General features: G+C 45.9%; 1 protein-coding gene across 1 annotated transcript in view; it reads left to right on the top strand.

The window, feature by feature from the left end:
- The first annotated feature begins 4516 nt into the window (after nucleotides 1-4516).
- The window catches only part of PYGL (glycogen phosphorylase L), a 99405-nt gene continuing 93721 nt past the window's right edge, over nucleotides 4517-10200 (top strand). Inside the window, exon 1 of the mRNA XM_033951915.1 lies at nucleotides 4517-4813. Coding sequence (XP_033807806.1) covers nucleotides 4571-4813 — 243 coding nt within the window. The 5' untranslated portion in view covers nucleotides 4517-4570. The remainder of the gene's footprint in view (nucleotides 4814-10200) is intronic.

The raw sequence follows: 10200 nt of genomic DNA, 5'->3' as shown, positions 1-10200 counted from the left end.
AATCCAGGATCTCCCTTCTTCTAGAAGACCCTGCAATAGGGATACCCCAATCAACATCCGGCATGTTAAAATCTCCTATTAGTAAAACTTCCCCTTTTTTAGAAATCCGATGGGCTACTGTTGCGGCCATAAATGTAACGATTTCAAAAAGAAGAGTCATTCTTGAAGAACCATACATGCAAATGAGGTTTGCGGAGGTTCACCGAGGGTTGTCAAATTTACATGAGATGAGTCGCTAGTGATAGCAATCAGCACATGCGCAGAATAGTCCATGGAAAAAGGTGTAAACGTGTGCATGTGCCGGGAAAAAGCTACGCCATAGACACTCATATCGTGGATGTGCCTTATTGGAGGACAATATATGCACATGTCATAGGCATGCATCACATGCAACTGTTGTGTCACTCATAGACTTGTCAGCACTATTGATGGAGGGGAAAGGAAAGGAGGTGCAAACGTCAGCTTTCAACAAGCACACATAAGACACACCTTTAGTACATGTGCCCAAGACACATACTTTTGAGATTTTTTTTTCCCCAAAACTATTATACAACTATACTACTATAATTTATGTGAATGGTATATTTTTTAAAATTATATTTTATCATGAACCACAGCCGGAAACACATACCTGAGACACGCTTTTTGCAGTGCCGACACCTCCGGACCAGCCGGTAATTTTTAGTCATTGAAAGCCAGTGCCACACTTGGAGAATCACCCGGTAATGATCGAGAATTGCCCTGAGTGCTTGTTTAAATGTTAATGAGTCAATTTTACTACCATTTAATATTTATGTCCTCATTGTAATACATTTGCATGGCAGAGTCTGAAGCTTGGAAAACACTACAGTGAGCCTTTCTGGGTTGGCACCAGTTTAGCAACCAACATTAAAGGCAGGGTAAGTTGGAGACTTTTGGTACTTGGGCTGAGGGGGAATTTATTTATTTATTTTATTTATTTATTTAGATTTCTATCCCGTCCTCCCAGTAGCTCAGAACGGTCTACAAGTGAACATACACAATGGAGAGTAATTTGACATATTAGAAGTACAACAGGTTTAAATGTTTGGACTATAAGAATGTGATGAATTTAAATAAAGGGAGAATAAGCAAATTAAGAGTAGACTTTACATATAAGTAGTTTAGGTTAAGAACAGTTCTATGAGTTTAGATACAGTTTGTCAGTGTAAGGACTAGGAGAGGACTATATTGAGATTTAGGGAGAGGATAGGCAGGGGAGAGAGGAGAGAGGGGGTTTAAGGGGGGGGGAGAAGATAGAGGGTGATCTTTAGTTGAAGAGGAGGGTCTTTATCAATTTGCGGAATGTTAATAATGAGTTCTGTTGTCTGAGTTGAGGGGGGAGTTGGTTCCAGAGGTGTGGAATGAAGTGGCTGTAGGACCGTTTGCGGGCAGTTTCTGTGAGGAGGGACCTTCCGGGGGGGGTGCATAGGCGTATCTCTGATTTTGAGCGGAGGGTGCGGAATCCGATTTACTACCTATACAGAGGAACCTTCAGTTTCTCCCTGGCTATACTTCTGCATCCTTTCGTTGTTGGGCCCAGTTGGGGTTGACTGTGTTGGAGCATGTCCTCCATCCGGATGGTTCTCTTCCTCCGTGGCGTACCTTTCACCTCCATGCTGGGATTCAGGTGGCTGATTTTTTTGCTCATTTACAATTAGGTCATTATGTGCGCTCTTTGGCGGTGGAGGGTCTATAGATGGGCTGGGGACTCAGCTTCATGATTTTTTCAGCCAATTTGAAGAGGTCGGCTTGTCTGTTTCTGCGTTGCATCGGGCGCTGTGCTCTCTTGCTCCGCCTCGGGCATGGGAGTCTTTATGCGCTCGTTGGGCTCCAGAGTTGGGCTTAGGGCCCACAGATTTGAATATCGGCCGTCTAATACGACGCATCCCCACCCTTTCTGTTTCAGCTGAACTCCGAGAATGTCAGTTTTGGGTGCTTCATCGCACCTATTTTACGAGGGTTCAATTATTTCGTGCAGGTCTCGCAGAGAAATGTACGGGTGCTACTAAGTCCTTTTTCCATGCTTTTTGGAGTTGTCCTGTCATCCGGGCTTTCTGAAGACAAGTGGTCTGCTATTGCTAGGCCGTTCTAGCCCTCTTACTCCGGCGGGGTTTCTTTTGGATAAATATGAGGCCTTTTGCTTCCCTTCGAGTGTTGGTCGGCTATTTTTGCGCAAGGCTGGGTTGGTGGCTAAGAAAATTATTTGGGGGGAGTGGGTCTCAGACCGCGCCCTTTCTTATTGGGCTTGGCGCAACCGCTTACATGCTTTGATGTTGCTTGAGAAGGGTTGGGTGCATCATTCCTTGCGCCAATCTAAGTTTTTTTTACAGGTCTGGGGATCTTATATATATTCTTTGTCGCACAAAACCTGTAGTATGATTCTTAATACCTTGCCGGTTTAGCCCCGGGGTGGCCTTTCCTCTGCTTGGCCTTTTTTTTTTTTTCTTTCTTTCTTTCTTTTTTCTCTTTTCTCTGATTTTCTTTGCTGCTGGACTGTTTGTTACTTTGGTTTACGTTTCATTGGTGTGTTTGATTTGGGGAGTGGGGTCATGGGGGGGAGGTCCTGCACATTGACCTTTGGGGCTCCTCAGAACCAAGGGCCCTGAATGATATGATTTTACTTTGGAATAGGTCAGACCTCCTCCATTCGTGGGGGTTGGGCTAATTGCTCTTTTTATTGGTTCTTGAGCTGCTGTTTTCTCTTTTAGCGTATATGCACACGCTTTTATGCTTTCTTTCTTACTGGCCTCTATTGGCTGCTTTTTCTATATTTGCCTGGTTTACATTTGTTGTGCGGGGTTGGGTGGGGTGTTGGGGATCTGGGGTTCATTATTGTATAATTTTTTTTGAACTATTGTATCTCCAGCGGTACTTGTTCTTGTTTTCTGGTTTGTTCAATAAAAATTGTTTCTCTTAAAAAGGCAGGGTAAGTTTTGAGAATCCGGCCAGTGGCATAGAGGATGAGTGGTGCCCCTCTTTTCCGCACCCCCCCCCTTCCCTTCCCCTCCCCTCCCCTCCCCATACCTCTTTAATTTTCCCAGTATGAGCAGCATCAAATGCCCAGTGTCAGCTCTCCCTCTGACATCACTTCCTAAGCGCTGGACCCGGAAGTGACATCAGAGTGCTGACAGCAAGTTCGTGAAACTGCTTGGTGCGGGGAAAATTAAAGAAGCATGACGGAAGGGAAGGAGCGCATGGGCCGAACAGGAGGAGTCGGGAAAGAGCGAGACAGGTGGAGAGGAGGATGGGTGCCGACACCCCCACCACGACGGCGCCCGGGGCGGACTGCCTCCCCCCACCCCCTTACTATGCTACTGAATCCAGCCCAGAGTCCGTAGGGACGGGGGACAAACTTTGTTCCCCTGTCATTTTCTATAGTTCTGTAAGAACACAGAGGAGGTGGGAACGTGGGTGGAGTCTGAAGATTAGGGCAGGGCGTGGAAACGTGGGAGGAGATTGGGGACGGGTTGGCTTGATAGGAGCGTGGGGGCGGACGGACTTTGGGCGGAGTCTGAAGGTTAGGGCAGGGCGTGGAAACGCGGGAGGGGATTGGGGACGGGTTGGCTCGGTAGGAGGCTGGAGAAGGATAGGGGCGTGGGGGAGGGGAAGACGGACTTTGGGAGGAGTCTGAAGATTAGGGCAGGGCGTGGAAACGTGGGAGGAGATTGGGGACGGGTTGGCTTGATAGGAGCGTGGGGGCGGACGGACTTTGGGCGGAGTCTGAAGGTTAGGGCAGGGCGTGGAAACGCGGGAGGGGATTGGGGACGGGTTGGCTCGGTAGGAGGCTGGAGAAGGATAGGGGCGTGGGGGAGGGGAAGACGGACTTTGGGAGGAGTCTGAAGATTAGGGCAGGGCGTGGAAACGTGGGAGGAGATTGGGGACGGGTTGGCTTGATAGGAGCGTGGGGGCGGACGGACTTTGGGCGGAGTCTGAAGGTTAGGGCAGGGCGTGGAAACGCGGGAGGGGATTGGGGACGGGTTGGCTCGGTAGGAGGCTGGAGAAGGATAGGGGCGTGGGGGAGGGGAAGACGGACTTTGGGAGGAGTCTGAAGATTAGGGCAGGGCGTGGAAACGTGGGAGGAGATTGGGGACGGGTTGGCTTGATAGGAGCGTGGGGGCGGACGGACTTTGGGAGGAGTCTGAAGATTAGGGCAGAGCGTGGAAACGTGGGAGGAGATTGGGGACGGGTTGGCTCGGAAGGAGGCTGGCTCGGAAGGAGGCTAGAGGCGTGGGGGAGGGGAAGACGGACTTTAGGAGGAGTCTGAAGATTAGGGCAGGGCGTGGAAAGGTGGGAGGAGATTGGGGACGGGTTGGCTCGGTAGGAGGCTGGCGAGGAAGGAGGATGGGGGCGTGGGGGAGGGGAAGACGGACTTTGGGAGGAGTCTGGAGATTAGGGCAGGGCGTAGAAACGTGGGAGGAGATTGGGGACGGGGTTGGCTCGGTAGGAGGCTGGCGAGGAAGGAGGATAGGGGCGTGGGGAGGGGGCGGGCTTTCGGGCCCTCTTTTCACCTTAGTAGGGCTTGTTCGCCGCGCAGGCTGTGAGTGCGGCCATGGCCAGACCACTGACGGACCAGGAGAAGCGGAAGCAGATCAGCATCAGGGGCATAGTCGGCGTGGAGAATGTGGCCGAGCTGAAGAAGGGCTTCAATCGCCATCTGCACTTCACCCTGGTGAAGGATCGAAATGTGGCCACCACCCGGGACTACTACTTCGCCCTGGCCCACACGGTCCGCGATCACCTGGTGGGCCGGTGGATCCGCACTCAGCAGTACTACTACGAGAAAGACCCCAAGGTAGAGGGCGTGGGGGGAGGGGCATTCTTTTCAGAAAACTGGAAATGCCAACTTTTGGGGGGTGGGAGGGTGTTACAGTTACAGACACAGACAGGGTGGCGCGGGTCGGGTTTGGTTCTGCACTTTTATTTACACACAAACACTTTAGATTGCCAACTATATGTGTTCTTGCTTTTCAAAATTAAGAAAACCTGCGTTATGAAACTTTCTGCCTTGCTCGAGGGCTGATGCCTAGTCTTGCAGTAACTCTTGAAACGGAAATTGTGCTTGCATAATAACTTTTTGCTAAGGATAACGATACACAGAATTGTAAGTTGCATAAAATCCACGCTTTAGCTTGGTATTTAGTTAAGCAAAGCAAGTTCTGTCCTACGCAATCGGTTTCTTTTAACCGTTTTTGTGCTGATGAAATCGCGGGAGGCTTTTGGGTTTTGCTTGTTCGGGGAAATATTGCTCGGATCTTGACAGGAGTGAGCAGTACTGGATCGATGCGGTGCTGGTAATCTGAAGTAGGTTCTTGGCAGTGGCCTAATCTGGCTAGTGCCGCAAATGGTTGGTCCTTGCCGCCCTCTGGTTCTATTTAATACATGGCAGTTCTGTAACGATGTGGACAGTGCTCACAGGTACAGGGCCTTGGGGTTCCTGTTTCATAAGATAAAAGGCAAACACTTTTTGAAGGCAGCGTCTAAAGGTTTCTTGGAGAGAATTGGGCTGTATCGTAGTATGCTGACACAGTGGGTATTTTAGCAATACTGTACTTGTCAGTTTTCTCTGCTTTATCTGATCATAGCTGTAGGAAACGGATCTCCCTTTATATAAGCTAATCGTTTGACAAAAATTAGTCTTAACTGGATCAGAATATGGCTACTGCAAAGCAGGAAGTGTGTGAACAACCGGTCCCTGGAGGCAACTCTTCCACTCCCCTCTTTCTCTCTCCATGAACCCCTATTTTTCCTCCCTCTTTCCTCTCTCTAGTTCCCCTTTTCTTAAACCCCCTTTTCTAGCCGCTTATCTTCCTCCTTCTTTATAAAAACATAAGAATAGACTTACTGGGTCAGACCAATGGTCCATCAAGCCCAGTAGCCTATTCTCACGGTGGCCAAACCAGACCACTAGTACCTGGCCAAAACCCAAAGAGTAGCAACATTCCATGCTACCGATCCAGGGCAAGCAGAGGTTTCCCCCATGTCTTAATATCAGACTATGGACTTTTCCTCCAGGAATTTGTCCAAACTTTTCTTAAAACCAGCTACGCTATCCGCTTTTATCACAACCTCTGGCAATGCAATCCAGAGCTTAACTATTCTCTGAGTGAAAAAAGTATTTCCTCCTATTGGTTTTAAAAGTATTTCCCTGCAGTTTCATCGAGTGTCCCCTAGTCTTTGTAATTTTTGACAGAATGAAAAATCGATCCACTTGTACCCGTTCTACTCCACTCAGGATTTTGTAGACTTCAGTGATATCTCCCCTCAGCCTTCTCTTTTCCAAGCTGAAGATCCCTAACCTTTTTAGTCGTTCCTCATACGAGAGGAGTTCCATCCCCTTTATCATCTTGGTTGCTCTTATTTGAACCTTTCCTAATGCTGCTATATCTTTCTTGAGATAAGAAGACCAGAATTGAATGCAATACTCCAGGTGAGGTTGCACCATGGAGCGATACAGAGGCATTATAATATCTTTAGTCTTGTTAACCATCCCTTTTTTAATAATTCTTAGCATCTTGTTTGCTTTTTTGGCCATCGCCACACATTGGATGGAAGGTTTCATCATATTGTCTACAATGACACCCAGATCCCTTTCTTGGGTGCTAACCCCCAAGGTGGACCCTAGCATCCGGTAACTGTGATTTGGGTATTCTTCCCAATATGAATCACTTTGCATTTGTCCACATTAAATTTATCTGCCATTTGGACGCCCAGTCTTCCAATTTCCTAAGGTCTGCTTGCAGTGTTTCACAAAATGCATGCGTTTTAACAACTTTGAACAGTTTAGTGTCCTCTGCAAATTTAATCACCTCACTCGTCGTTCCATTTTCCAGACCGTTTATAAATAAGTTAAATTGCACCGGTTTCAGTACAGACCCCTGAGGCACTCCACTGTTTACTCTCCTCTATTGAGAAAAATGACCATTTAACCCTACCCTCTGTTTTCTATACGATGACCAATTCCTAATCCACAACTGCACTTTGCCACCTATCCCATGACTGTTTAATTTTCTCAGGAGCTTCTCGTTAGGCACTTTATCAAAAACTTTCTGAAAATCTTGATACACTACATCAGGGGTGTCAAAGTCCCTCCTCGAGGGCTTCAATCCAGTCGGGTTTTCAGGATTTCCCCAATGAATATGCATGAGATCTATTTGCATGCACTGCTTTCAGTGTATGCTAATAGATCTCATGCATGTTCATTGGGGAAATCCTGAAAACCCAACTGGATTGTGGCCCTCGAGGAGGGACTTTGACACCCCTGCACTACATCAACCGGCTTACCTTTATCACATGTTTATTCATACCTTTAAAGAAGTCAAGCAAATTAGTGAGGCAAGATTTCCCTCGGCTGAACCCATGCTGACTCTGTTTGTCTACATGCTCCACAATTTTATTTTTTATAATTGTTTCCACCACATTGTTCCCTTCCCCCAAAAACCCTGCCCTACCCAACAGGGGTGTAGCCATAAGGGGGTCTGGATGGGCCATGATCCTTTTGTTTTCGAGTTCATCCTGTCCACAGGCCAATGAAAGGAGAACTGAAGGTGATCCTCTGCTCTACCTTGTACCCACAAAAATTGACTTCAGGCCTCAAAAATCTGTTTTGGGCTAGTACTAATTAAGTATTAACTAGATAAGCAAAGAAGTGCAAACTAAATGTTGATAACTTATAGTACCTCTGCCAGGCATTTTGGGGTGTGTTAGTAAACTAATTCCCCATGGCCTTTGAAATGGTTATGGTGCCGATGGGTGTGATTTTCAGATCAAGCCAGGGCACATCTAAGAATGGAAGATTAACTGAAATAGTTATCTGAATAACCTTTAGTTTAAATGGGGTAAAAAAAAAAGTCCTTTTTCCAGCCTCCCCTTGTAGTTGTAATACTGAAAATTTCCTATTCTCTTTCAGTTTACAAGTAATTTGGAGTTTAGCACCTCGATTAACAGTTCTTTTGGGATGCACACCAAGCAAACATGTTAGGTAAAGCAGAGGTTCATCCGGGAGGGGGGGAGATTTAAAGGTATGGACAGTGGATGTGCATGAGATTGTTTTGCATACATTGCCTCTTTAGTATGCAGATTTATCTCCTGAATAGTCATTGTGGATATCCTGAAAACCTGACTGGCTGTGGTTCTTCTGGAGCAGGTTTGGGAATCACTACAGTGAAGCCTAGGTAAGGGCCTTGTTGTGGTGCTGCAGCTCTGCCTGTTTGGAAGAGAGGGAGTGTGTTGTGTACATTATCTGATGGAATAGGTGGCTATGCAGAAGGGATTTAATCACTTAACAATGCTAGGAACAGTGTTTCAGTTTACCATAATTTAACTTTTGTCAGTACATCAAGAAAAGAAAAGAAAAGGTAATTTTAACTGGCTATTAGGGCAAGTTTGAAGTGCTGCTTTCTAACTGGTTCACACTTCTTGCAAGTTGTAGAACCCCTCTCCCCCTTGACTGATTGCAAAACATCTCCAAAACTTTTTACCTGGTTAAATATGGCACCACTGCATAGGCAGATCTTACTGAATGAAATCTTGCAAGGATGAATTTTTAAAAATCTTTCAAAGGTAATAAATTGAAATAAAACAAAACAAAAAAAAATAAGTTAATGTACTAAAGGTATAGTACCTTCTCAATAATGGCCTATGGACTTCACTTTTAGGAAATTAGCCAAACCTTTTTTAAACCCTGCTAAGCTAACTGATTTCACCACATTCTGCAGCAACAAATTCCAGAGTTTAATTGCACGTTGTGTGAAGAAGTATTTTTGCTGGTTTATTTTAAATCTACTACTTAGTAGCTTCATCGCGTGCCCCCTAAGTCCTAGTATTTTTAGAAAGAGTAAACGAGCAATCTATCCTTTCCACTCTTCACTCTTAGATGCAGTAAAAAGTGGCCTTAATGCACCCTTTCACTGGTCTCGTATGTTTTTTACTGCAGCTGGAAAATGGCCCGTGCTAATTTTCGCCATTAGCATGCAGCTATTAACATAGATTACGCATGAGGACTCGCACCCTTTTTATATACATTAAGGACTCGTATGCTAATCCTGCACTAACTGATCAGTGCAGGACCACCCACTGCCTGCCTTGATATGCCCTCTTGTGTGGCTTGTGCATGCAGATTTCAAACGTACTGCAGGATGCGTGAGCGCGTTCCATGATAAGACCATTTTACGGTAAGCAAGTGCTAGCACTTACTGCGGCTTAGTAAAAGGAGCCCTTAGTTTGCAACTTGCTTAATCTGGAAGTACACACACGCTATCTCTACATCTTCCTTATGTCTGTATTGTTTTTGCTCTAGTTAAATAGAAAATCTGCTTTCTTCTGATTCACCTACAGATGTGTTTACTGGGATCATATTTTTCCCCCAACACTTAGGGTAGAAGAAGTCTCTTATACACTTCTCCCCCCGTATTTGCTGTGATAGGGGATTAACAGAACTGCAAATACAGAAAAACCGCAAATAACTTTTTCATGTTATTCGATGTTTTCTATTAAAAACCATTGTGAATATGGTGAAACCGTGAATAACATGGTGGGAGACCTAGCCTTTTCCTGAAGAAAGTGCTGGGAATCAGCGATTTCTCTATGCAAGCTGATGTAATTGGGGGGGGGGGGGAGGAAGCCAGCAAGCAAGCTAAAAACTGTGAATAATTGAAACTGCGAATATGGAGGGAGAAGTGTAAGTTAGTGGGAATTCAAAGCTGGAAGTCATTTAAGGCAATATGTCTCAAACCCCAGTCCTTGGGGCACATCCAGCCAGTCAGATTTTCAGGATATCCACAGTGCATATGCATGAGGGAGGCAGAGCAATCAAATCTTTTTGCTATTCTAATCTATCTCATGCATAGGACGTTGAAGATATCATGAAAGCATGACTGGCCCGGTGTATCCCAAAGACTGTTGAGAAGCACTGATTTTAAAGAATAGTTTGGGCCCTTTTTTAGATATTAGCAGTCCCAAAAACTTGGATCTTATTGGTTTGTGTACCCTGGCATACATTTGTAAGGAATACTGAATGAATAAAGTGATAACAGTTACAGTTCTGTAACTGTTAACCAGTTTTAACACGTACAGGTATCTGAGGTGCTAATGTCTTAGTAAGAAAGAGATGGTCCCTGCTCAGTAGAGCTTACAGTCTAACAAACAACAGGACAAGTAGGGACTTAGGGAGTTTCTCGGGGT

The sequence above is a fragment of the Geotrypetes seraphini genome, chromosome 7, assembly GCF_902459505.1.
Source record: "Geotrypetes seraphini chromosome 7, aGeoSer1.1, whole genome shotgun sequence".
NCBI classification, from domain to species: domain Eukaryota; kingdom Metazoa; phylum Chordata; class Amphibia; order Gymnophiona; family Dermophiidae; genus Geotrypetes; species Geotrypetes seraphini.
This window is presented reverse-complemented; position numbering and strand designations above follow the sequence as displayed.